At 50.3% G+C, this 26,918-nt stretch overlaps 2 protein-coding genes and 1 non-coding gene across 3 annotated transcripts; 1 reads left to right on the top strand and 2 right to left on the bottom strand.

Moving 5' to 3' along the window:
• Nucleotides 1-812: 812 nt before the first annotated feature.
• SMIM33 (small integral membrane protein 33) lies at nt 813-3,668 on the bottom strand. Its single transcript, XM_030927672.1, has 2 exons — nt 3,400-3,668; nt 813-1,994 (listed from the first exon to the last, which is right to left on the bottom strand). Exons 1-2 carry the CDS (start codon nt 3,406-3,408, stop codon nt 1,605-1,607), a joined length of 399 nt encoding a protein of 132 aa, XP_030783532.1. The 5' UTR covers nt 3,409-3,668; the 3' UTR covers nt 813-1,604.
• An 11,665-nt stretch (nt 3,669-15,333) lies between these two features.
• ECSCR (endothelial cell surface expressed chemotaxis and apoptosis regulator) lies at nt 15,334-26,266 on the top strand. The gene is made up of 10 exons (XM_010388118.2): nt 15,334-15,489; nt 19,828-19,872; nt 20,204-20,254; nt 20,407-20,466; nt 21,462-21,506; nt 22,850-22,963; nt 23,341-23,439; nt 23,648-23,684; nt 25,649-25,745; nt 25,912-26,266. Exons 1-10 carry the CDS (start codon nt 15,429-15,431, stop codon nt 25,918-25,920), a joined length of 618 nt encoding a protein of 205 aa, XP_010386420.1. The 5' UTR covers nt 15,334-15,428; the 3' UTR covers nt 25,921-26,266.
• A 536-nt stretch (nt 26,267-26,802) lies between these two features.
• LOC115896577 lies at nt 26,803-26,918 on the bottom strand. The gene has a single exon (XR_004056497.1). It is a non-coding gene; the product is annotated as a U5 spliceosomal RNA (small nuclear RNA).

Below are 26,918 nucleotides of genomic sequence, written 5' to 3'. Positions count from 1 at the left end.
AGGACGGCAGAGCCAAGGGAGTCAAGAGGGAACTGTCCCCACTCTCCCTAAGTATCCCAGCCACCCTGTCCCCAAGGCCTGAAGATCCTCCATCATCACACCAGTGGCTCGTATACTAGAAACCAGCCCAGAATCAAAGGCCTTTCCAATCCATCCAGTCCCTATCATGGGGCTTAGGCTGTGGAGTCTGATGGCCCCAGGTTCAAATCCTGACTCTACCACTTAGTACCTGTGTCTACCTAAGTATCTTGATAACCCTCGGTTTCCCCAAGTGTAAAATGGGGATAGTAGTGGCCCCTCCCCTGGAGGTTGCTGTGAGGAGTGAATGGTATCATATCTGTAGGTCCACAGAGAAGCCTGGTGTCCAGCACATAGCTAACCCACAACACGGGGCAGCTATTAACACTTTAGCTGCCGCTCCCCGATCCCAAAGGAGGCAAGCCTGCCCTCTGTGTACTCTGCAATCCCCACCTCTGTTCCTTTTTATCTCCTGTTATTTCCCAGCCTCCCTGGCTGTGCTGGGGTCTTGCTGATGCCGCCAGGGGACTTCTTGTCCCCAGGAGTTCCCCAGGGTACAGCACCAGAAGTCCGGCCATAAATGTTTGCTTGTTCTTGACTGCAGATGAGTGAGATTCAGAGGTGCTGGGGAAGGCAGTGCCACCAGCAGGCACTGAGTCACCAGAAGGCCCAGTTTTGTCTTCCTGGCTCCTGGATGCATCATCCTGACCCCCCTGCTGACTAGACCCAGGCCCTCCCACTGCTGGGAGTGGTCCCCACCCCGCTCCTTCCTTCCCAAAACAAGTTCCATGGAGCTCCTTTTCCTTTCCTGTTTTCTCATCAGCTGGAAAGATCTGGGAAATGTCCTATGGTACATTCTAGGCTTATTCCAACAGGCCCAGGCACACAGAAAGTGGGAGGCCATGAGAGCCTCCCAAATCCCCCCTATCCCTTCTGGGGAGGCAAGACAGAGTCAGTGGGGGCCTCTGAAAGCCAATGTTTGAACTATAAATTGTGCTTGGGCTTACAAGGACTTTGGAGCTTGTCAACAAGGTCTGGGCCCTAACAGCCGAAGGACTGCCCCTGACTGACCAAGGAGAATAGACGTTCGTCATTTCCTTGAGCCCAGTGAGTCTCAGGGAAGGCAGACACCAGCTTCTCTGCCTGGGCTCTCCCTGGCTGGCCTTTGTAGGATGAGGGCTGCTCCACAGGGCCTCTGACATTCCTGCTTGGGGGAGGTGGTGGAATCTCCTGAGTTGGATTCACATTACAAGGGAAGGAGATCAGAGGTGCACTGAAGGGGCAGAGACTCAGAAAAGGAGATTCAGGGGTCTGGTGGTCCCTGAAGAGGAAGGAGGGACTTTGTGAGGTGACCTTGGGCCCTGGGGAGGCCACCAGCAGCATGTTTCTGGGCAGGGCCCTCAAGCTTTGATTTCTCCTGCCCACCACAGGGCTTTCTCTATAAATGTTCTGAGAGAGCAGCTCCAGCTGAGTCCAGTGTGCCCTTCCGACGCTCTGATGCCCAGTCTCCAATTTGCTTTTGCCCTAGTTCTCTGCCTGGTTTCTTGTTCTGAGCTAGGTCAGATTAACTTTCCAAAGTCTCCCTCCTACAGATAAGTGACTTCATCGATGCTGGGCCTGGGTCCATCTGGTGCAGAGCAGGAGCCAGGGACAAGAGGGCCCCACGGTGCTTCTTCAGGACTGTCTTGGGGGCCCAGCACCCGCCAGTGGATGAGGTAGATGCCACCGTCTGGCTTTGGGGTCAGTGGCTCTGTAGGGAGAGTGGCATGACCCTGGTGCAGCCTTGGCCCAAAATGGACTGCCACTATGATGCAGACGGCTAGCAGAACAAAGACAGCAACCATGATGGTGACCATGGGCAGCCCGTCACCTCGAGGTTGTTCCCAGATGCCACCAAGCACCTCCGGTAGCTGCCTCTGGGACTCCTGCCCTGATGAACTGTTCACAGCTGGAGAAGGCCAGGAGTAGTGGCCAGCCTGGGAGGAGAGTGGCAGAGAAAGAGAGTGACATGGATGTATACATACAGAAAAAGACTAAAATAGAGACAAGCACCCAAAGGAACCTGAGGCAGGAGAATGAGGGCGGGAGGGACCAAAGACAAAGACAGAAAGACAAAAAGTCAGAGTAAAGACCTGGAGAGAGGTAGAGAATACAGAGATAAACCACATGGCAGCAGAGACAATAAAAGAAAAGTCAGAAAAGGCAGAGTGGGATACAGAGAGGGAGAAAGAAAGACGAAAGGGGAAAGAAAAAGGCACATAAAAACAGACAGAAATACAGATAGAGACAGAGACAGAGAAAAAAGAAACAGACACAGGGAGACAAAGACATTCAGACAGGGACAAAGAGAGTGCTGGTTTCCTCACAGTTCAGCATACATAGTTTGGCCCCCCAAGTTTCCTCCCACTGTCCCCTCTTCCCAGGTCTCCAGCAAAATTCCTAAATAGATCCTGTGCCCTGGGTCAGGAGTCTTGGCACACTATGGGCTGCTGTCCCCACATCCTAGGCAGTGGGAAGAGAGCACCTGCTTCTTCAAGTCCTGGGGAAAGGGGGTCCTTATCCAGCATCTTAGGCTCCCCTTACTCCCTACTCACACGGAAGACAGATAGGCGGTGCCCTGGTGGTGGAAGAGGTAGAGATAGAGGTAGAGGGGACATGAACTTAGAAGGCAGGGGGATGCCTCATCCCATAGCTGTGCCCCCGCCACCCTGCCAAGGTCTCAGCATCAGGTTCTGGGGTCTTGGAGGAGAGGCAGTACCCAGTGTGGACTTCTGGCTGTGCCCACTATGGATTGAGGAAACCCTGTGCCAGTCTTCCTCTGTCAAAGTCCCAGTGTTCTTCTACCAAAAGCTGGGGGTCATGATCCGTACCCCTGTCTGACTCCACCCTGCTGGATATCAGATGGGGGTGGTGGCATTGTAGTAAAGGTAGCAAACTGCAAAACTGTAAACCCTAGAGCTGAGGTCCTCACAGGCCCAATAAACTTTTCCTCCCCAGCTTCCCCTTCCCAGATGGGCCATCCTGGAACAGATCTTAGCCGGTGGAGCCCCTCCCTCTAGCCCTGCACCCTCAGCGTGGCCCACTCTATGGGAAGGCCAGGAAAGGCTGCCCAGGACAAACCCATGTCCTTTAGCCCCTCAGTCCCCCTGTCCACACTATCCCATCTCCCACATGCATCCCTTTGCCTGTGGAAAGGCACCCCCCTCTCCCTACCTTTCAACTATCTCTGGGTCCCAGGCCACAAAGCTCCCAGGGCAGGGAGCTCCCAGGGGAAGCAGCTCTAGATGTGCAGAGGAAAAGGGGAAGCTGAGGCTGGTGACAGACAGGGGGCCCCTGCAGGGAGTCAGCTCAGCCTGGCAGGAAGGGGTGAGCAGAGTCTACCTGGTGCATTGTCCGGGCTGGCACAGGGCTCCCTTGGGACTGGCAGCCAGCTGGGTAAAGGAGGGCTGGCCGCCCTAGCTCAGCCCCTACCCGGAGCTGCCACGTCTGCGGGGCCCATGGGCACACACCCTGTGCACACACTCTCACTGCTCTCCTGTGCTTGCACTTCCTTCCGGGAACATCTGGGCTACCCTGGGCTCTGCCCTTAACTCTGATAGTATCTTAATCTTCTTCCCTGGCGCCTCCTTTCATGCCCCCTGCCAGCTTCAGGAGCCTGGATGTGCCTGCCTACCCGCCCCCCGCCCCCCCCGCCCCCCCCCGGCCCCCCTCCGGCCCCCCTCCCCCGCCGCCGCCACCAGATCCCAGAAGCCTGGCCAGGGCCCCGACCCAACTTGCCCCCCAACAAGTCATGCTGGCTCCTTGCCTTAACCGATTTCCTGGAGTTACTGTCCTTTGATCTTTTCTTTTTTTTTTTTTTTTTTTTTTTTTTTTTTTTTTGAGGCGGAGTCTCGCTCTGTCGCCCGGACTGGAGTGCAGTGGCCAGATCTCAGCTCACTGCAAGGTCCGCCTCCCGGGTTTACGCCATTCTCCTGCCTCAGCCTCCCGAGTAGCTGGGACTACAGGCGCCTGCCACCTCGCCCGGCTAGTTTTTGTATTTTTAGTAGAGACGGGGTTTCACCGTGTTAGCCAGGATGGTCTCGATCTCCTGACCTCGTGATCCGCCCGTCTCGGCCTCCCAAAGTGCTGGGATTACAGGCTTGAGCCACCGCGCCCGGCCTGATCTTTTCTTTCTAAATGCAATATTTCAAACACAATGGAAATTGCAGATACATTCTCTCTTTAATAAATACATAGTAAGGGCGGTGAGCGCGTCACTTCCTGCCGCTGCCAGGCGCGTCCTCCCGCGCGCTATGACTGACAGTGCAGAGCCGGGCGGGGGGGCGGGAGGACCGGCGGCCGGGGGCGGGGCGGCGGCCCGGAGTCGGAGTTGTGGTGACCAGCTGCAAGCATCCGCGTTGCGTCCTCCTGGGGAAGAGGAAACGCTCGGTTGGAGCCGGCAGTTTCCAACTCCCTGGAGGTCATTTGGAGTTCGGTGAGACCTGGGAAGAATGTGCTCAAAGGGAAACCTGGGAAGCAGCAGCTCTTCACCTGAAAAATGTTCGCTTTGCCTCAGTTGTGAATTCTTTTCACTGAGAAGGAGAATTACCATTATGTTATTGTATTAATAAAAGGAGAAGTGGATGTGACTTGTGATTCAGAACCAAAGAATGTAGAACCTGAAAAAAATGAAAGTTGGGAGTGGGTTCCGTGGGAAGAATTTCCTCCTCTGGACCAGCTTATCTGGGGACTGCGTTGTTCAAAATAACAAGACTAGGCCGGGCGCGGTGGCTCAAGCCTGTAATCCCAGCACTTTGGGAGGCCGAGACGGGCGGATCACAAGGTCAGGAGATCGAGACCATCCTGGCTAATACGGTGAAACCCCGTCTCTACTAAAAAATACAAAAAACTAGCCGGGCGACGAGGCGGGCGCCTGTAGTCCCAGCTACTTGGGAGGCGGAGGCAGGAGAATGGCGTGAACCTGGGAGGCGGAGCTTGCAGTGAGCTGAGATCTGGCCACCGCACTCCAGCCTGGGCGACAGAGCCAGACTCCGTCTCAAAAAAAAAAAAAAAAAAAAAAAAAAAAAAAAAAAAAAAAACAAGACTATGATCCATTTAAAGAAGATCTGAACCTTCTCGTGGGATACAAAGGAAATCATCTCTAGGTGGCTGAGAAGATTTCTTGATTTTCTTTAAAAACACAAGAATAAGGTCTGGTTAGGGAATGAAAAATGTCTACATTTCAGAACAACTCCATTTTATCTAAAAAAGTTCTTATGATCGCCAATTTATTTGCAATCTCTTAATGTATCCACCACCCTTTCAGCCAGTACTTGAGAAAATTTTTCTGAAATATGTCATTGAATTGTATTCCAGACACAGAATATATGATAAATACTGATATTATGGGTAATCTGCTTTCCATATTTACCCGTGATATTTACTGTGCAGTTTGTCATTACTAGCTTGCATGGAGTAGGATGCAGTCGAATTTGCCTTAGTGTTTCTGTTCAAATAGAGACCTGAATTCAAATATTGTAGTTTAGGTTCAAACACAGTATGCCTGTTGCAAAATTTACCAAATTTGTTGATTACTTCTTTTATTACAGAAATGTTGGGGAGAGGGTAATAAATACATTGTGACAATCTTTGCAACTTACAGGGAATAGGACAGGTCATTAGGGTATATTTCCCAGGTTTTCAATTGAGAACCTAAACCAAGAGAAGTGAGACAAACCATCTAATGTCGGTATCCTCCTATTAACAGGCTGTGTGATGTTGAGTTTCTCACTTACTCTCTCTGAGGTCCAGGGTCCTTATACGTAAAATGAAGAGATTTGTCTAGAGCAGTGGTTCTCAAAGTGTGGTCGGGGGGGCCTCAAGAGCCTTTTAAGGGTATTCTAGGTCAAAGCTGTTTTTATAACACTAAGACATCATTTCATCATTTATAGTTTTTCCTTTTTTTTATTTGAGAAGGAGTCTTGCTCTGTTGCAGTGGCACGATCTCAGCTCATTGCAGTCTCCACCTCCTGGATTCAAGCAATTCTCCTGCCTCAGCTTCCTGAGTAGCTGGGATTACAGGCACCCACTACCACACCTGGCTAATTTTTGTATTTTTGGTGGAGACGGGGTTTTACCATGTTGGCCAGGCTGGTCTGGAACTCTGGAGCTCAAGTGATCTGCCCACCTCAGCCTCCTAAAATGCTTACAGGTGTGAGCCACCATGCCCGGCCATCATTTATCTTTTTCACTCATTTTTTCATGAGTGTGCAGAGAAGTTTTTGAGAGGCCATCTGCTGTGATATTGTAATAGCTGAATGCAAAAGCAGATATGAGAATCCATCTTTTGTCTGTCATCAGACATCGAAGAGATTTGGAGAAATGTAAAGCAGCACTACTCTTCTCACCATGATTTTTGTTGTTGTTGGCTAGAAAAATGGTTATTTTTAGTGGGTTTTAATATGTGAAAAAAATAAAAATAGCTATTTGTCAAAAATGTTATTTATGTGTTTATACATAATGGATTTTTGTTACTTGTAAATGATTAATAAAAATTTTAAGAAATTAAAAAAAAAAAACATAGTAAGTCTCTAAATCTCCAAGGCTCAACCACCAGCTCTGTCTTCTATCAATAGTTTGTCACATTTATTTTTAAAATATTAACATTACAATGAAAACAGAATCCCTTGTTTCCTGACCTCTCCCCTCCTTCTTACCACAGGGATAAACATCTTATAGAATTTGATGTTTATTGGCCGGGTGTGGTCGCCCATGCCTGTAATCCCAGCACTTTGGGAGGCCAAGGCAGGAGGATCACTTGAGGCTAAGAGTTCAAGACCAGTCTTGGCGACATAGTAAGACCTTATCTCTACGAAAAATTTAAAAAATGAACTGGGTGTAGTGGTGTATACCCATAGTCCCAGCTACTTGGGAGGCTGAGGTGGGAGGATCACTGAGCACAGGAGGTCAAAGACCATGAGCCATGTTTGTGTCACTACACTCCAGCCTGTGCAACAGAGGGAGACCCCATCTCAAAAAAATAATAGTAATAGAATTTGATGTTTATTATTCTCACACAAGGCATTGTTTTCCCTTTTTTTCTTTTGGTTTTTATAAATACGAATTCTATATTTCTTTGCATTTGCCTGAAGGCAACTTCATTTGAGAGTATGTATGTGTTTTAATGTGTCCAAGTCACAAAAACTGCCCACCAATCTCTCCTCTCTCTAGAGACAGTTTTTTTTAGCCCCGGCTGACTCTGCGGGACCAACCATCCCTCGTTCTGTCCGTTGCTGTGCACTTACCATCCTCCCGTCCAGTCTGGAGAGCTGGAGACACCCTGGGAACTCCCCTCCGCTGGAGTCTTGATCCAGGATGAAGCAGAATGTAACATCCTGGTTCCCTGTTTCTCAGCCGAGCTGTCCCACATCCTGACATCCAGGGCCCCCACTCAGACCTCCAAGTTCACTTGAGCCCAGATCCTTGGGCTGCTGACCTGATCTGCAAAGTAAGTGGGATCTATTGCTGGCTGACCTTGAAGTCCCTGGCTGAGCCCCTCCCAACGGGATCAAAGACTCTGCTCATCCTCTGCTTCCCATCTTGGTCCATTTAGACTTCAGCCAGAGGGAATCTGGACTCTGCCATGGGTCCTGAACTTCGGCCACTGCTTTTCTCCTCCTGCCCCCTCAAGACACATGTGCCATTGCTCTGGCAGATACCTCCACTGGGGCGCCTGTCCCTGTGTCCAAAAGCCCAGTTTTTGATCCTTCTGATAACTACTTCTTCCCTTTCCCTCCCTCATTAATCCTGGATCTATCTCCTAAAGGGCTTCTGAGAGGTGGAACTTCTGGGACCAGACTACAGCCCCAGCCTTCGGTGTCACTTCCCTACCACTGCTGTGAGCTGCCTGCCCATTCCTGCCGTCTAAACCTTAAACATCTGTTACAGCTTAGGTCAAGTGTGGCCTCCTCTAGGGATAAATTTTTCAGCCCTGTACTTGAGTAACTTGCTTTCTTTTCCTTAAGCCTTACAGCATAATGTTTCTTACACGCTCCTAACATTGATCACACTTTGTCTTATGTTACAGGTGTGTGGGGGCTCATTTTTCCAGGAACCATGTCTCTCGTTTTTTTGAGACTGAGTCATGTTCTGTCACCCAGGCTGGAGTGAAATGGTAAAATCTCAGCTCATTGCAAACTCCACCTCGCGGGTTCAAGTGATTCCAGGAACCATGTCTCATTCCTTGAGAACCATGGGAGTTTCTTTTTTTTTTTTTTCTGAGATGGAGTCTTGCTCTGTGGCCCAGGCTGGAGTGCAGTGGTGTGATCTCAGCTCACTGCAAGCTCCGCCTCCCGGGTCCACGCCATTCTCCTGCCTCAACCTCCCAAGTAGCTGGGACTACTACTGGAGTCCCAGTGGGCACCCACCACCACATCTGGCTAATTTTTTGTATTTTTTTTTTTAGTAGAGACAGGATTTCACCATGTTGGCCAGGATGATCTTGATCTCCTGACCTCGTGATCCGCCCACCTCAGCCTCCCAAAGTGCAGGGATTACAGGCGTGAGCCACCACGCCCAGCGGGGTTTCTAATAAAGAACAAAAGTTTAGGCCGGGAGTGGTGGCTCAAGCCTGTAATCCCAGCACTTTGGGAGGCCGAGACGGGCGGATCACGAGGTCAGGAGATCGAGACCATCCTGGTTAACACGGTGAAACCCCGTCTCTACTAAAAAATACAAAAAACTAGCCGGGCGAGGTGGCGGGCACCTGTAGTCCCAGCTACTCGGGAGGTTGAGGCAGGAGAATGGCGTAAACCCGGGAGGCGGAGCTTGCAGTGAGCTGAGATCCGGCCACTGCACTCCAGCCTGGGTGACAGAGCAAGACTCCGTCTCAAAAAAAAAAAAAACAAAAGTTTGCTGATACAAGTGGAACCTGGAGGAATGTACCCTCTCACTCCACAATACATACATATCTGTTCTTAATCCTGGAAGCATAGAGCAAGCAGAGCGTCCTTCACTTGCAGGAGGGCACTTCTGAGCCATGACAGAATGCTCACTGCCTTGCTCCCGCTGTCTTTTTCTGGATTTTGTTGTCACAGAGCCTCTTAGGTTGGCTGGAGGGGGCTATAATGATCAAGAATCTGCTCTTATGTCATAGAGAACACATGCCCTGACTTCTGAGGCTCAAGCTCTGCAACCAAAAATAAAGACTCTGGGGTTCTCCCTACCATCACTGCGCTGGGCGGGAGGCGCCTGATCCAGCTCCAGACACTAGGGTCACTTTTCCTTTCCACCTCTCCAGGGGTGGGTGAAAGTGGCTTTGCTGGCCAGAGGAAGGCAAAGAGCAACCCTTCTTTCACTCCATCGCCACCAAAGGCAGGCAGGCTGAGGAGTCTGCAGAGGGAGCTGAAGGACAGGGGCCTGTGGGAACATCCTGAGCAGGCCAAAGTGGGGTTGCCATGATAGACTCGGGGCAGGTCTGAGAGGCGGCTAACTTTTGAGGTCATTGGAAACTCTGGGCTAGAGTTGGGTAAGTAAGGAGCAAAGGCTGCTTTCCTCTACCACACCCCACTTCTAGCCTTGTAAAAAGCTATAGGTCTGTAAGGAGTGTGAGGTTTCTTTTTAGGGTAATGGAAATGTTATAAAATTGGTTTTATTTGGGATGGGTGAATAACTCTCTAATATATACAAACCACTGAGGCAGCCGGGTGCGGTGGCTCACGCCTGTAATCCCAGCAGTTTGGGAGGCCGAGGCAGGCGGATCACAAGGTCAGGAGATTGAGACCATCCTGGCTAATATGGTGAAATGCTGTCTCTACTAAAAATACAAAAAATTAGCCAGGTGTGGTGGCGGGTGCCTGTAGTCCCAGCTACTTGGGAGGCTGAGGCAGGGGGAATGGTGTGAACCCAGGAGGCGGAGCTTGCAGTGAGCTGAGATCACACCACTGCACTCCAGTATGGGCGACAGAGAGAGACTCCGTCTCAAAGACAAAAAAGAAAAACAAAAACAAAAACCACTGAGGCTGGTGTGGTGACTCAGGCCTGTAATCCCAGCACGAGATGGGTGGATCACCTGAGGTCAGGAGTTCGAGACCAACCTGGCCAACATGGTGAAACCCTGTCTCTACTAAAAAATACAAAAATTAGCCAGGCTTGGTGACATGTCTGTAATCCCAGCTACTCAGGAAGCTGAGGCAGAATAGCTTGAACCCGGGAGGCAGAGGTTGCAGTGAGCTGAGACTGCGCCGCTGCACTCCAGCCTGGGCAACGGAGGGAGGAGACTGTCACAAAAAAAAAAAAAAAAAAAAAAAAAGCCACTGAATTGTGCACTTCAAATGAGGACGGGGGAGAGGGTGAGGAAGGCATCCACATGGTGGGGAAGGAATGGGAGCAGAAATGGGAGCTTGGTTAGTGCAAGGGGAGTGATCCAATAAGTAATATTTAAGGATCATGGCAGTCAGAGGAGGGCCTTAGAGACGCTACCCCCTAGCACCAATGAGCACACTGACAATTCAGACCTCGGTTTCTTTCCTTGAAAAAATTTGTTTTTTTTGGAGACAGGGTCTGTGGCCCAGGCTGGAGTGCAGTGGCTTGATCTCAGCTCACTGCAGCCTCGACCTCCCAGGCTCAAGTGATCCTCCCACCTCAGCTTCTTGAGTAGCTGGGACTACAGGCTCACACTACCATGCCTGGGTAATTTAAAATTTTTTTGTGTGTGGACGATATCTCACTATGTTGCCCAGGCTGATCTTAAACTCCTGAGCTAAATCGATCCTCATGCCTAGGTCTCCCAAATTGTTGGGATTGCAGGCGTGAGCCACTGTGCCCGGCCCTCAGTTTCTAAATACCATTTGCGCCAAAGGAATGAAGGCCCCTTAAAGAAATAGCTGATTCCAGGGCTGGGGCAGGTGAAGCACAAGGTGTATCTGGAGGCCGGGCGCGGTGGCTCAAGCCTATAATCCCAGCACTTTGGGAGGCTGAGATGGGTGGATCACTTGAGGCCAGGAGTTTGAGAACAGCCTGGACAACATGGTGAAACCCCGTCACTGCTAAAAATACAAAAATCAGCCAGGCTTGGTGGCATGTGTCTGTAATCCCAGCGACTCAGGAGGCTGAGGTGGGAGAATCACTTGAACTCGGGAGGCGGAGGTTGTAGTGAGCTGAGATCATGCCACTGCACTCCAGCAGCCTGGACAAGAGAACAAGACTGTCTGAAAAGAAAAAAAATAAATACATCTTTGCAGATGTAATTAAGTTAAGAATCCCAGCACTCTGGGAGGCCGAGGGAGGTGGATCACTGGAGCCCATGAGTTCAAGACCAGCCTGGGCAACATGGCAAAACCCCATCTCTACAAAACAAAACAAAACAAAGTACAAAAATTAGCCGGGTATAGTGATGTGCGCCTGTAGTCCCAGCTACTCAGGAGGCTGAGGTGGGAGGATTGCTTGAGCCTGAGAGGCAGAGGTTGTAGTGAGCCGAGATCTCACCACTGCACTCCAGCCTGGGTGACAGAGCCAGACCCTGTCTCAAAAGAAAATAAAGGGCCGGGTGTAGTGGCTCACGCCTGTAATCCCAGCACTTTGGGAGGCCAAGGCGGGCGGATCATGAGGTCAGGAGATCGAGAGCGTCCTGGCTAACACAGTGAAAACCTGTCTCTACTAAAAATACAAAAAATTGGCCAGGCATGGTGGTGGGCACCTGTAGTCCCAGCTACTTGGGTGGCTGAGGCAGGAGACTGCAGTGAACTCAGGAGGCGGAGCTTGCAGTGAGCCGAGATTGTGCCAGAGCGCCACTGCACTCCAGTCTGGGCGACAGAGTGAGACTCTGTCTCAAAAAAAAAAAAAAAAAAAAAAAAGGAAAAAAGAAAAAAAAAAATCTTGAGATCATCTTAGATTATCCAGACAGGCCTTAAATTCAATGACAAGTGTCCTTCTGAGAGACACCCAGGAGAGAAGACACAGAGGAAGTGATGTGATGGGAAGATAGAGGCGCAGGTGATAATGCTGCACTACAAGTCAAGGGACACCAAGGAATGCTCAACAATCCCCAGCGGCTGAAGGAGGCAAAGTATGATTCTCTCCTAGAGCCTTGGGAGCAACTGTGGTGCAGCTGACCCCTCAATTTTGACTTCTAACCCCTAGAACTGTGACAGAATAAAGGTCTGAATGTCTATTGTTTTAAGCCACCAGTTTGTGGTAATTTGTTACAGTAGCCACAGGAAACTAATACAGTGGCAGATACCACTTTATGATTAAAGCAAACCTCCTCAGTAACAGAACAAATCCAAATCATGCACGCCAGGGGCGGTGTGTGCACCAGTAGTCCCAGCTACTCAGGAGGCTGAGGCAGGGGGAGTATGAGGAGTATGAGGAGTACAAGGGGTACGAGGCCAGCCTGGGTGACATAGTGAGACTCGCTCTTGAAAAATAATAAAAATAATAAAAATAAAAATAGAGCCAGGGCCGGGGCTGGGCGCGGTGGCTCACACCTGTAATCCAAGCACCTTGGAGTGGTTGAGGCGGGCAGATCACAAGGTCAAGAGTTCAAGACCAGCCTGGCCAACATGGTGAAACACCATCTCTACTAAAAACACAAAAATTAGTCAGGCGTGATGGTGTATACCTGCAATCCTAGCTACTCAGGAGGCTGAGGCAGGAGAATTGCTTAAGCCTGAGAGGCGGAGGTTGCAGTGAGCTGAGATCATGCCACTGCACTCCAGCCTCGGTGACAGAATGAGACTCCATCGCAGAAAAAAAAAAAATTGAGCCAGGCATTGTGGCTCACGCCTGTAATCCCAGCAATTCAGGAGGCTGAGGCAGGAAGGTCACTTGAGCCCAGGAGTTCAAGGCTTCAGTGAGGTGAGATTGCGCCATTGCACTCTAGTCTGGGTGACAGAGCCAGAACCTTCTCTCTTTTTTTTCTCTTTTGAGTCAGGGTCTGGCTCTGTCATCCAGACTGGAGTGCGGTGGCACAATCTTGGCTCATTGCAACCCCCGCCTCCCAGGTTCAAGCCATCCTCCCCATCCCAGCCTCCTGAGTAGCCGGGACTACAGGCAGGTACGGCCAAACCTAGCTAATTTTTCTATTTTTAGCAGAGACAAGGTTTTGCCATGTTGCCCAGGCTGGTCTCAAACTCCTGAGCTCAAGCAATCCTCCCTCCTTAGCCTCCCAAAGTGCTGGATTACAGGCGTGAGCCATCACACCCATCCCTGAGACTCTGTCTCTTAAAAAAAAGGAAAAAAATCTTGCATTATTTGATAGGATGCGAAGAGAGGGGCTCAACATTGCTTCTTCGACGTCACTGTCAATATAGATAACCTAAATCTTATCATGAGGAAACATCAGAGAAACCAAAATTAAGAGACCTTCTATAAAATAACTGGACTGTAACCTTCAAAAGTGTTTAGGTCATGAAAATCAAGGAAAGGCTGAGGTATTCCGGATTGAAGGAGACTAAAGAGACTTTCAATGAGTAATTCTGGACAGGATCCTTTTGCTATAAAGAACATTATTGAAACAACTGCCAAAATTTGAATAGGATCTGAAGATTAGATGATATTAATATATTTATGTTAATTTCCTAATTTTGATAGCTGTATTGTGATTATGTAGGAGACTGTCCCTTGTAGGAAATACACACTATTCGGGGTGATGGGGCATCCTGTTGACAATTTTCTCTGAAACAGTTCAGGGAAAAAAGTTAAAAAAGTTCTATGTAATGTACTTTCAACTTTTCTTGTGACTGCTTCATAATAAAATATTTAAAAAATAAAGAAAAAAGGGCTAGGCATGGTAGCTCATGCCTGTAATCCTAGCACTTTGGGAGACCAACGCAGGAGGATCATTTGAGGTCAGGAGTTCGAGACCAGCCTGGCCAACATGGTGAAACCCTGTCTCTACTGAAAATACAAAAATTAGCCAGACTTGGTGGCATGAGCCTGCAGTCCCAGCTGCGCTGGAGGTTGAGGCATGAAAATGGCTTGAACCCGGGAGGCGGAGGCTGCAGTGAGCAGAGATCTTGCACTGCACTCCAATATGGGTAACAGTGAGAGACTGTCTCAAAAAAAAAAAAAAAAAAAAGGAAAGAAAAAAGGATACCAATCATATAAATGATTGTATATGTATATGCATATTGTCAAAGACTGGAAGGCAAATAGACTGGAAGGAAATTAATAACAATAATGTAATTAATATTAAGGAGGTAGGATTTTTTGTAACATTCCTCTGCTTTCGAATCTTTTTTTTTTTTAATTTCAGTGATGGGGTCTCACTCTGATCATAGCTCACTGCAGCCTTGAACTCTTGGGCTGAGGAGGTCCTCTCACCTTAGCCTCATGAGTAGCTAGGACTACAGGCATGCACCACCATGCCTGGCTAATTAAATTTTTTTTTTTTTTTTGTAGAGACAGGGTCTTGCTGTGTTGCCTAGTCTGGTCTCAAACTCCTGGCCTCAAGAAATCCTCTGCCTCAACCTCTCAAAGTGCTGGATCGTAGGCATGAGCCACTGTGCAGCCCTGACCTTAAATCTTTTGAGTTTAGTTCAGTAAATATGTGCTGAGGACCTGCTATGTGGCAGGCATTGTGCCAGGTCCAAGGAATACTGAAAAAAGTCACAATGCTGGCTCGTAGTCTGTAAGAAAGAGAATCCTGGGATAAGGATGAGTGCTGCCGGATGCTGAGGACAGGGGACACCTCACCCCAGTGAGGGTGCAGAGGGAGGAGTGCTTCAAATAGGTACTCTTGCGTTTCTATTAATAACAACAATACCAGGCATGGTGGCACATGCCTGAAGTCCTAGCTACTTGTGAGGCTGAGGCAGGAGGATCACTTGAACCCAGGAGTTTGAGTACAGACTGGGCAATAGAGCAAGACCCTATCTCTTTACAAAAAGTAAAAAAGGAATAATCATCATGCATGTTGGGCCTCTCTGAAAGATGTAGGGAGTCCTATCTGCACTGGGATCCCTGAGGAGGGAGAGGAATGTGGAGAATTCAGAGTCCAGGGAGCATGGGCGGCTGGTGGGCTGGGCTTCCAGGCTGAATCATGGGAAAGGAGAACCTGGTCTGAAACAGTACTGGGCGGGATTGGTGTTAGATTCCAGAAAAACCCCCAGGCGATCTGTGGTGGAACCTGATGGATCCCTCAGAAGGGAAGAGAATGGGGATGGGGCCAGGTTACCATGGTTAGTCATTGTGCATAGGCACTAGAAGCCATGCTGGGCAGGCACAGTTGCTGCTGCAGCCTCACATCCTCATCTGGACATGGCTGAGCAGGGCCCCTGGAGCTGGTCCCAATGTGTTTCCTTCTATTCTTTTGACAGGAAGCTCCTGGAGAGCCAGTCCCCACCCCCACCCCGCCCCAGCTCTCCCTCTCTTCTCCACTATGGACAGAGCCTCCACTGAGCTGCTGCCTGCCCGCCACATATCCAGCTGACATGGGCACCGCAGGAGCCATGCAGCTGTGCTGGGTGATCCTGGGCTTCCTCCTGTTCCGAGGTAAGAGGCGCCTGCCACTTTTCCACAGCAATTCCTCTCCACAGCTGGCCATTCTAGGCGTCAGTCCCTTTCTCAGAATACACATGCTTTCCATCCAGGGACTGTGCCCAGGGGAAATTCCAGAGCCTTTTCATTGAAGGGGATCAGTTGGATTGGGGGTCCTGATTACCAGGCAGGGGTAAAATGGAGCTATGGTTAAACCCTCTTGTAGGAAATTGCCCTGGGGGAGCTGGGCTCCCCATAGAGGCTGGCCTCCTGAATTGTGGGAGGGAGCTGTGTTCGTGCGAGACCCAGGCCCAAAGCTTCTTCTAGGATGTGCTCAGGCTACTCATGAGGCTCACCCTCTGATCTTCGGGAAGGGCTGACTACGGCCCCTCTATCAACTGTTCTAAGACAAATCCTCTGCACCTTGGGCTTCACAGGGGATCTGTTCTCTCCTTTCACATGAGGAGTAGCAGCCTAGGAATTCCAAATGTTGATTGTAAACTTAAATCACAGCAAGAGGGACTCAGGTTAGACACAAAGAACTGTTCACCAAGGAGGATGTGCATAACACTCTCACATCCAGGGGTCTAGAGGAGATGACCTCCAGAGGAGGCTACACGGAAACCTCACCTCTCCGACAGGCTTTGCCAGCCAATGAGTTGTGAAGCCACTCGTAGGGGTCCTCGCATCAGGGAGCAGTTGCTGGGAATCATGATGAGTCCAGGACATTCTGACTCACAGGGCAGCAACTTCCCTTTGACCATCTCTGCCCTGCCCCCACCTCACCCTCTACAAGTCCTCTGTGCTCAAAGCAGCAGAAAGAGTGCGCAAGAGGGTTTGGATGGGGAGGGGTGGTGGCCCCCCATCGGTGGTGGGTAAGAGGCCTGAGTACCAGAACACTGCCTCCTGGAGAGGGCAGGCATTTCTCTAAAAGCCCATGGGCTGGAGGACAAAACTCTGATTGTCCCCATCCCCTTCTACCCCCTCCATGACAGAGTCACAGTTCTCGGGCTGGGGGTCTAGGCTGTTGTGGAAACTGCAGGTGAGGCTCATGAGGTGGCATTTTCACAGGCGTAGACTTTTCCCAGCCTCCCTACACACTGTTTTCTCCCAGGCAAGTGCCAGGGCTCTCAAATGCCCTGTGTCAGCTCTACCTAAGCCGCTATCACCTCCCCCTGAGTTTCCTAACCTCTCTTCCTGGCTCCTTCATCTTGATGGACTGAGGAATCCTGAGCATATTCAGGCCCATAAAGGGACTTGACTATGGATACCCAGAGGCAGGGCAGACTTGAGACTTGGAGGATTTGAGAGAATGGGGCAAAAACAAAAGTGTCTGGCCTTCATTGAGCTTGTCAGGTACTGAGTTAAGTGCTTCATATGCATTTTCCTTCCCTCATAACAATTTGCGAGGTACTAATACCACTTGCATTTTACTTAGTTATTTTTGAGACAGGATAGCTCCATTGCCCAGGCCAGAGTGCAGTGGCGTGATCATGGCTCACTGCAGCCTTGACCTCCTGGGCTCAAGCAATCCTCCTGCCTTACCCTCCTGTGTAGCTGGGGGCTACAGGCACACGCCACCACACCTGGTTAATTTTTGTATTTTTTTGTAGAGCAAGGTTTTACCATGTTGCCCAGGCTGGTCACTTGCACTTGAAAGAAAACTGAGGCCTAGGCCAGAGAGCGACAACGCCAGGACTTGAACTCAGGCTTGCCGGGCTCCATTAACACCCACGATTTTAACTACTAAACTATGCTTCTGAGGAAAATGGGGAGGGGTGTGTGTGGAGATAGACCAGAAGGGGATAACGCAGACAGGATTAGAGAGGGGAAACCAGAGAAATCAGAAATTCCTGTGGCTAGAGCTCTTTGGGCGTCTGCAGGCCCCGTGGTCAGAGACACCCTCTGCTGTAGATACAGATGCTTGCTAAGTCCCTCCCCTACTCACAGAGGAATCTTTGTTGGTGACAAGAAGTTTGGGTAGTGGGAGGGGCAAGAGGCAAGGAAAGAGCAGGCTAGTGGGTCTTGAAGCTTGTGACTTTGGAACTCCTCCTAAGCCACTGAATAGTTTTCTTTCTAGATAAATGCAGAAGGGCAGTTCCTTGTGCCTTCCCACCAAAAATTAAGTTATAACCTTACAGCATTTAGATAGTACATTAGGCCGGGCATGGTGGCTCACGCCTGTAATCCCAGCACTTTGGGAGGCTGAGGCGGATGGATCACCTGACGTCAGGAGTTTGAGACCAGCCTGGCCAACATGGTGAAACCCCATCTCTACTAAAAATATAAAAATTAGCCGGGCGTGGTGGCAGGAGCCTGTAATACCAGCTACTCAGGAGGCTGAGGCAGGAGAATTGTTTGAGCCCAGGAGGCGGAGGTTGCAGTGAGCTGAGATCGTGCCACTGCACTCCAGCCTGGGTGACCAAGAGAGAAACTATCTCAAAAAAAGAAAAAAAAAGTACATTAGATATGCTGGATTAGTAACTGATAGATGTTTTCAGGTCATGCCTTGGGTTAAAAAGATTCTCCCAGGGTCATCCCTAGCTAGAAAGGGTTTTCTCTAGCCTGGGCTTCCTGTAAATTTTAACTTCCCTCTTGACCATCCCCCTCCCCGCAACAAGGGAATGGGACTCTCAGAAATGGTGATCTAGAAAAACATGGCCCAGGGTTTGGCAATTTTACACTTGGAAACAATTAATTCTACACTATCCAAATGATAGCCCCATGGAGGAAGGCAGTGGCTTAAGGAAAATAAGCACAGCAGCAGGCTGCCACAGGCAGGGGTGGACCCCTGGCACCCAGCCGCCTCTGTCCACCCAGGCCTGGGCTGAATGCTCCCCTGATGCTGAGAGGCCAAGGGAGCAGCAGAGCCAGGCCAGGGGCTTTAGTCCCCACTCAAGCAGAGGGACGGGAACCCAGTTGGGCGGCTCCACTTCCCCACGTTATTTTCCTTTCACATTGTTCACAGGTTTCAAGAATGATTTCATTGTGGAAAATGAGCAAATACAACCTGACCTTTCAGGTTCCACATACACAGCAGGACACACACAGGGGCACACGAGCATGCACTCACATTTGCATAGAGCCCCGCAGACACACTTGTACATACAAAAAAGCCAGTGAGGGCTTCTGACTGGGGACTCTTGGTGACTGACCCCTCTCTGGGTTTGGTCAATAACAACCATTTCCTATGTATCCTCTGCCTGTAAAAGTGAATGGGTTGCTCAGGCTAGAGTTTCCCTGCCTCCTATATATACCTCAGAACTTACTTCCTGCACAGGCTCCTACCTCCAGCCAAGATACAAGCCCTAATCCCCATCCCCATCTCACTCACCTTCCCATCTCTTAGCCCCTTCCTTGGGGGCAGGACTAGGGTGACAGTAGCTTAGGGTAAACATTAGCCTATGGACCTGGAGTCCTGGGCCCTTCCTTGTCAAGGTGTGGCAGGTCCTCTGTCCTTCCTTAGAAATGTCACTAGTTTAAAATAACCTTCCCCTGACCCTGCATCAGGTTGGTAAAATGCCCATGTTAGATTGAAGAGCCAGGGAAGGACTTCAGGACCCTGAGCCATGAGGTAGTGGTGATGCTGCTACTGAGTCACAGTCTCGGAGGAAGCCAGCACCATGAGCTACAGCCCGCACCCTTTAGCCCTCTGCCTAGTGTGTCTGCCTTCTAGCATGGGAGGCTTAGAAAGCCAAAAGGGTTTTTTCTGTTTTCTTTTCTTTTTTTTTTTTTTTGAGATGGAGTCTCACTTTGTCGCCCAGGCTGGAGTGCAATGGCACGATCTCAGCTCACTGCAACCTCTACCTCCCGGGTTCAAGCGATTCTCATTCCTCAGCCTCCCAAGCAGCTGGTATTACAGGTGTGCACCATCAGGCCAGCTAATTTTTGTATTTTTAGTAGAGGCAGGGTTTCACCATGTTGGCCGGGCTAGTCTTGAACTCCTGACCTCACATGATCCACCCCCCTTGGCCTCCCTAAGTGCTGGGATTACAGGCGTGAACCACCGCACCTGGACAGTGTTTTTTCTTTTCTTTTCTTTTTGTTGAGATAGGGTCTCTGTCTGTTGCCCAGGCTGGAGTGTAGTGGTGCAATCATAGCTTGCTGAAGCCAGCCTCACCCTTCTGGGCTCAAACAATCCTCCCACTTCAGCCTCCTGAGTAGATAGGACTCCAGGTGTGCACTACTATGCCTGAAGAATTAAAAAAACAAACAAACAAAAAAAACCTTTTTAAGGAGACAGGGTCTTGCTATGTTGCCCAGGCGGTGCCAGAAGGCTTTCTGAGGGTTCCTCTCTAGGCTCTGTGCTAGGCAGGGGACTTACCAAGCTATGTGTTTTGCTTTCTCTTGCAGGCTACAACTCCCAGCCCACAACGACTCAGACCTCTAGCTCTCAGGGTAAGACCAAACATGGCTCTACTCCAGCGTGTAGGCCTAGGAGCTTAGGAAGGGCGAGAGGAGCTCTGTGCCAATTTAGCCTTAACCTCAGGGGGCTGGGACTGCGGCTGGAGCAGGAGCTCTCAGGACTCACCAAAGCTGAGCTCATCTAAGGATTTTTTTTTTCAGCCTGGCCGAGTCTAATGTGCCTTGAAAGAAAAAAGAGGTGAATGGTTGGGAGTGAGGGGTGGGGAATGGGGTAGGGAGAAAGACACACAGATCTAGGGAAGAAGAGAGGGAGATGGAACAGTAGGAGGCTGTGCACCCCTCAGCCTCAGATGATCTGTTTCAGGAGGCCTCGGCAGTCTAAGTCCGACCACAGAGCCAGTTTCTTCCAACCCAGGTAAGTGAGTGCAGTTACTGAGGTCCCTGCTCCTGCCCCACATCCATTCATTCAGACCTGCTTGGAGCCCAGGGGTTCTTGGATGGGCGAGGGAGTGTGGTGTCACTAAACTTGCCCCACCTCCCACTCCCCATCTGCTTCTGTCCTTGCAGGATACATCCCTTCCTCAGAGGCTAACAGCCTAAGCCATCTGGCCAGCACCGGTACGCCAGGTACTGTGTCATTCAGACTACAAACGCATCCAGGGAGGGCCCAGTGAGGACCCCGACACAGTTTCTGCTCTAAAAGAGACTATAGACCAGGGCGAGGGGGAACAGACAAGGAAATAGAACCTCACGCTGATGATGACATGCAGGGTGAGAAGGGCTGCGGTGGGCACAAGCAGAAGTGTGGGAGCCCAGGCACATGTCAGTCACTTTGGACTTGGGGGCCAAGGATGACTGCTAGAAGCGGCTTCTGAAGCCAAGCCGAGAAAGGGTCAGCTGAGCACGTGGAGGCTGTGGGATGGAGGGTAGTGGGGCTTATTCCAGGCAGAGGGAACTGCCCAGAGGTGAACAAGAGAATGGCCCCTTCTGGAACTGAAAGCAGGAAAGAAGAGGAAGATTTTGGACTGAAGAGCCCTTCCGGTGCACACGCCAGCCAAGGCCCTGAGCAGGCCCACATGTGCTTCCTCATTCACAGCAGCTCCAAAGAAGGCCGTGCAGGCCCCCATGGCACCCAGTAAACCCGTGACGCCGAGGGCAGGCACTGCGGATGGGCTCTTCCTGACCTGGCTGGGCCTAACTTGGGCCAAGCCACAGATGCACACATCAGGATTTGTTGAGTGCCCAAGGCGAGGGGCAGCGGTGAAAAACACTAGGTTCCATCTGGATGGGTTCCTTCTGCCCTCTTCAGGAGGCCACAGGGGTCAGGACCGACATCAGTGGCACCCTGGCTCAGGAAAGAAAGAGGCTTGGTGGGGCATAGAGGCAGAAACTTGGGCCTGGTCACAATGAAGGTAAAAGGAGCTTAGACTTGAGACTGAGAAAGGCATAGCCAGAGAGGAGAGGGAGGGGAAGGATACCCCAAAATGAAGGAAAAGGAAGGCAGAAAAGGCTGGGAAAGGGCTAGACTCCTCTCAGGCAAGGAAGATTGGCCTTTGCTTAGCAGAGAGGGAGAAGGGCTGCTGGGGGATCCCCCATCTTGGTCATGCTGTTTCATGGTGCAGGCGCAGGTGTCCCCAGCGGTGGAAGAGGCGGAGGCACAAGCAGAGGTATGTCCTGCTGCGCTCACCCTGAAGAGGAGTGGGCAGGAGATATCTGTGACCCTTTCTCTCATCTTATCTCTTGGCTCTCAGATTTTTTATTCTCCCAGACTTATTTGGGAAGGGGGAGTAGGAGGGATAAGGAAGTGGAACAGCAATTGGGCCTGAAGTATGATGCGTTGAGGAGGGAAGACACAGGTGACATAGTGCCTTTTTTGTTGTTGAGAAGGAGTCTTGTTCTGTCATCCAGGCTGGAGTGCAGTGGTGCGATCCCGACTCTCTGCAACCTCTGCCTCCTGAGTAGCTGGGATTACAGGCATGTGCCACCAGGCCTAGCTAGTTTTTTTTTTGTTTTTTGTTTTGAGACAGAGTCTCGCTCTGTCACTCAGACTGGAGTGCAGTGGCACAATCTTGCCTCACTGCAATCCCTGCCTCCTGGGTTCAAGCAATTCTCCTGCCTCAGTCACCTGGCTAGCTGGGACTACAGGCACGCGTCACCATGCCTGGGTAATTATGTATTTTTTTTTTTTTTTTTTTTGAGACGGATTCTTACTCTGTCGCCGGGGCTGGAGTGCAGTGGCCGGATCTCAGCTCACTGCAAGCTCCGCCTCCTTCTCCTGCCTCAGCCTCCCGAGTAGCTGGGACTACAGGCGCCCGCCACCTCGCCCGACTAGTTTTTTGTATTTTTTAGTAGAGACGGGGTTTCACAGTGTTAGCCAGGATGGTCTCGATCTCCTGACCTCGTGATCTGCCCGTCTCGGCCTCCCAAAGTGCTGGGATTATAGGCTTGAGCCACCGCGCCCGGCCAATTATGTATTTTTAGTAGAGATGGGATTTCACCATATTGCCAGGTTGGTCTCGAACTCCTGACCTCATGATCTGCCCACCTTGGCCTCCCAAAGTGCTGGGATTATAGGCGTGAGCCACCGTGCCCGATCTTTTTTTTATTTTTTATTTTTTATTTTTATTTTTAGGAGAGATGGGGTTTTACCATTTTGGCCAGGCTGGTCTCAAACTCCTGACTTCTAGTGATCCACCTGTCTCAGCCGCCCAAAGTACTGGGATTACAGGCATGAGTCACTGCACCAGGCCAGCATAGCACTTTTAAAGAGAGTCGGAAACCTTTGCCCTTAACAAGCAGCCTGGTTTGTTGGAGCCTTGCCTGAGCAGAAACGTTCCTCCCACCTCAACCCTGGCACAATACAGACGGCTCTATTTTGCCCAGTCTGACCTCATAGCTCTGCAGCATAAATTCTGGTCCTTCACTAGGGGGAAGCGGGAGGGAAGCTAGCTCTCGCTGATAGGCTGTGTCAGTCCCCTTCACTGATGCCCCTGACCCCACTCCATTTTAGACACATTTCAAAATGTTCCCCCCAATTCAACCACCATGAGCCTGAGCATGAGGGAAGATACAACCATCCTGCCCAGCCCCACGTCGGAGACTGTGCTCACTGTGGCTGCATTTGGTGAGAGCGGGAGGAGAAGGTGGGACATAGGAGGGAACCCCACCCCTAGAATTGACTTGGACTCTAGATCTGGAAACGCAAGTTCAAATTTCACCCATTTGTTCCAGGAGGTTCTGGCTTATGAGGAAGACCCTTGTGGGAGGGGGGCTCCTGCCCCTCCAGTCCACTCTTCTTAGTTGTGCTGGGTTCCATGTTCTCAGGGGGATGGAGAGGGGGCGGCAGGCTGAGAGCTCACCTGTTCAGCAGAGAAGTGGAACTCACTTTGCTCCTGGAGCCTGTCTACAAAGTACTCAGCTGGGAAAGGAACGCTGGACTCTTGTTGGCCCCCCTTTGTTGCCCCGACTGGCCCCCTTCACCCCATTCTTTTCTCTGTTCAGGCGTTATCAGCTTCATTGTCATCCTGGTGGTTGTGGTGATTGTCCTAGTCGGTGTGGTCAGCCTGAGGTTCAAGTGTCAGAAGAGCAAGGAGTCTGAAGGTGCGTACCCTGCCCTCGGGGACCCTTTTCCCCTCTGCTGGCAGACCCAGGGCTAGAGCCCCAGCTCACACCAGCCTGCATCTGGGGGAAGGAATGGCACATGAGTGCCTCTCCATGAGCGGGAGGGTCCCCAGGTGGGCTTTGAGAGGAAGGCTGGACTTGTGAGTTACAGCATGTGAGCCCCAATCCGTGCCTTTGGCTTTTACAGATCCCCAGAAACCTGGGAGTTCAGGGCTGTCTGAAAGGTAAGAACGTCAGAAGAATCTTCTATCTGACACCCAGATCCCAACTCCCAGAGGGAATTCACACTTCCTGCCTTCCACACGCACACACTCACACACCCACACCTCACATACCACACACCACACACATCTCATATTGTACACACCACCCTCACACACACCTCAAACACACCACATACCACACCTCCCACCCCCCACACTACACACACACACACCACACACCCCTCACACATCACACACCACACACACCCCATACTATACACACCCCCACACACATACCACAAACACACCACACACTCCACACCCCACACTCCACACATATACCCACCTACCACACACCCCCCACAAACCACACACACCCCATACTATACACCCCTCTACACACACACATCTCAAATACACCACAGGCTTCACACCCCACACACCACACTCCACACACATATCACACACTACACACGCCCCACACTACACACACACACACATACCACAAACCTACCACACACCCCACACTATACACATATACCCACACACCCCACACATCATATACACACACCCCTACACACCACACACAACACATCCCACACCCCACACTACTCACACACACCCAAATACTACACACACACCCCACGTACATTCACATACCACACACACACTCCATACTATACACACACTCCCACATACACCACAAACACACAACACATCCCATACCCCACACTACACACACACCCACACACCACATACACCCCATGCACCACACACACACCCTGTACTATACACACACATCCCACACACACCATAAACAACACAACATGCCCCATACCCCACACATCCACACCACAAACACACACCCCCCACACCCTATACTATACATACACACCAATACATCCATCCCATACTACACACACACATGTCCCACACCCTATACCCTACACACCCACCCACACCATACCCACCCTTATACCCATACTATACACACCCACCCTCCCCACACACGTACCCCACACACCCACCCAAACCACACACACACCACAAACACACCACACATCCCATACCCCACTACACATACCCACATTACACACCCCACACCCCATACCCAACATACCCACCCAAACAACACACATACACCACACAGCCACACACCACACACATCCCCCCATACCATACACACACACCACACCACACAACACACACACTGCACTCCAGCCTGGGTGACAGAGCAAGACTCCATCTCAGGGGGAAAAAAGTTGAGGCTTTGGTGGATGTGATGGCTCACGCCTGTAATCTCAGTACTTTGGAAGGCTGAGGCAGGTAGATTGTGTAGGCTCAGGAGGTCAAGGCTGCAGTGAGCTGTGGTTGTGTCACAGTTCTCCAGTCTGGGTGACAGAGCAAGACCCTGTCTCAATAAAAACTAAAAAAATAAAATTGAGGCTTTAATAAAGACTGTAACTTGGTAAAGATCAAACAAGTAGTAGGTAGTAACACCAAAATTTAAATGCAAGTCTTGGCCAGGCACAGTGGCTCACACCTGTAATCCCAGCACTTTGGGAGGCCAAGATGGCCAGATCATTTGAGATCAGGAGTTCAAGACCAGCCTGGCCAACGTGGTAAAATCTTGTCTCTACTAAAAAATACAAAATTTAGCTGGGTGTGGTGGCACGTGCTCGTAATTCCAGCTACTCAGGAGGCTGAGGCAGGAAAATTGCTTGAACCCAGGAGGTGGAGGTTGCAGTGAGCTGAGATTGCGCCATTGCACTCCAGCCTGGGTGGCAGAGCAAGATTCCATCTCTAAATAAATAAATAAATGCAGTCTTCTGGTCTTCAAAGCACACTCTCATTTCATTATGATTCACCACCAACATATAGATTTTTTGAGACAAAGGTCTAAGGCTCAACAACCTCACAGTTCCCTGACTCCCCATTGCCCTGCCCTCCTCCTCTCTTTAACCCAGACACCCTTCCTCCCCCAGCTGCTCCACAGCCAATGGAGAGAAAGACAGCATCACCCTTATCTCCATGAAGAACATCAACATGAATAATGGCAAACAAAGTCTCTCAGCAGAGAAGGTACATTTTTTCTGTTTCCTGCCTTCCTTCCCCAAATTCACCTTTCCCCTCCTCCTACTTTCAGGCAGAAAGGAGATACTTTGAAAGACCCTGGCTCTTCTCCCCTCTTCTCTACCCCGCCACTCCTAAGAAGTTCACTCTTCCCCATTATGCATTTATTTTGCAGGTTCTTTAAAAGTAACTTTGGGACCCCATGAGTCCAAGGACGATGCAGCTGCCCTGTGACTACAAGGAGGAAGAGATGGAATTAGTAGAGGCAATGAACCACATGTAAATTATTTTATTGTTTCATGTCTGCTCCCAGATCTAAAGGACACTAGCATTGCCCCAGATCTGGGAGCAAGCTACCAATGGGGGAGACACTTTCCTATATGGACAACTGCTGTGGAAATACTGCCTGCTTCCCCCACCTTCTCAGAGCCACAAGAAAGAGGAGGTGACAGAGCGAGAGCAAGGAAAGTGACGAAGTGGATTGATCCTTTCTACTTTGCATTAAAATTATGTTCTAGCCTGCAGTCTAATTACTTTTAAGGTCTATGCTCCCATGCACATTTCTTAACAGAATGTTCTAGCAGCTTTTGGGCCTTCTTTCCAAGGCCAGACATACATGCAGGTTTCTGCCCCTATGGGGAGCTCTCTGAGAAACTTGGATGGTGGATAGAAGGGACTTTGTGTCAGGTTTTATCAGGTTCACCTGGGTGTTGTTGTTGTCGCTTTTGTTTTTTTTCTTCAGATGGAGTCTCACTCTGTCTCCCAGGCTAGAGTGCGGTGGTGCGATCTTGGCTCACCACAACCTCTGCCTCCCGAGGGTTCAAGTGATTCTCCTGGTTCAGCCTCCCAAGTAGCTGGAGCTACAGGTGTGTGCCATCATGCCTGGCTAATTTTTGTACTTTTTTAGTAGTGACGGGGTTTTACCATGTTGGTCACGCTGGTCTCGAACTCCTGACCTCAAGTGATCCACCCGCCTCGGCCTCCTAAACTGCTGGGATTACAGGTGTGAGCCACCACACCCAGTCATTGTTTTTTTTGGCTTGTTTGTTTTCTTCTTCTTTATACTAGCCCTGCTAAAGCAAAGCCTCAAAAAGTTAGCTAAAAGCTCAAAGTTGCTCCTCTCCACAGGAATCTTTAGTAAAAGGTGAAAGATTTATATGATCTGAAGAGAAACCAGAGTAT

The sequence above is a fragment of the Rhinopithecus roxellana genome, chromosome 3 (assembly GCF_007565055.1).
Source record: "Rhinopithecus roxellana isolate Shanxi Qingling chromosome 3, ASM756505v1, whole genome shotgun sequence".
NCBI classification, from domain to species: Eukaryota; Metazoa; Chordata; class Mammalia; order Primates; family Cercopithecidae; genus Rhinopithecus; species Rhinopithecus roxellana.
Note: the sequence above shows the minus strand (reverse complement) of the source record. Positions and strands in the feature narration are given on the sequence as shown.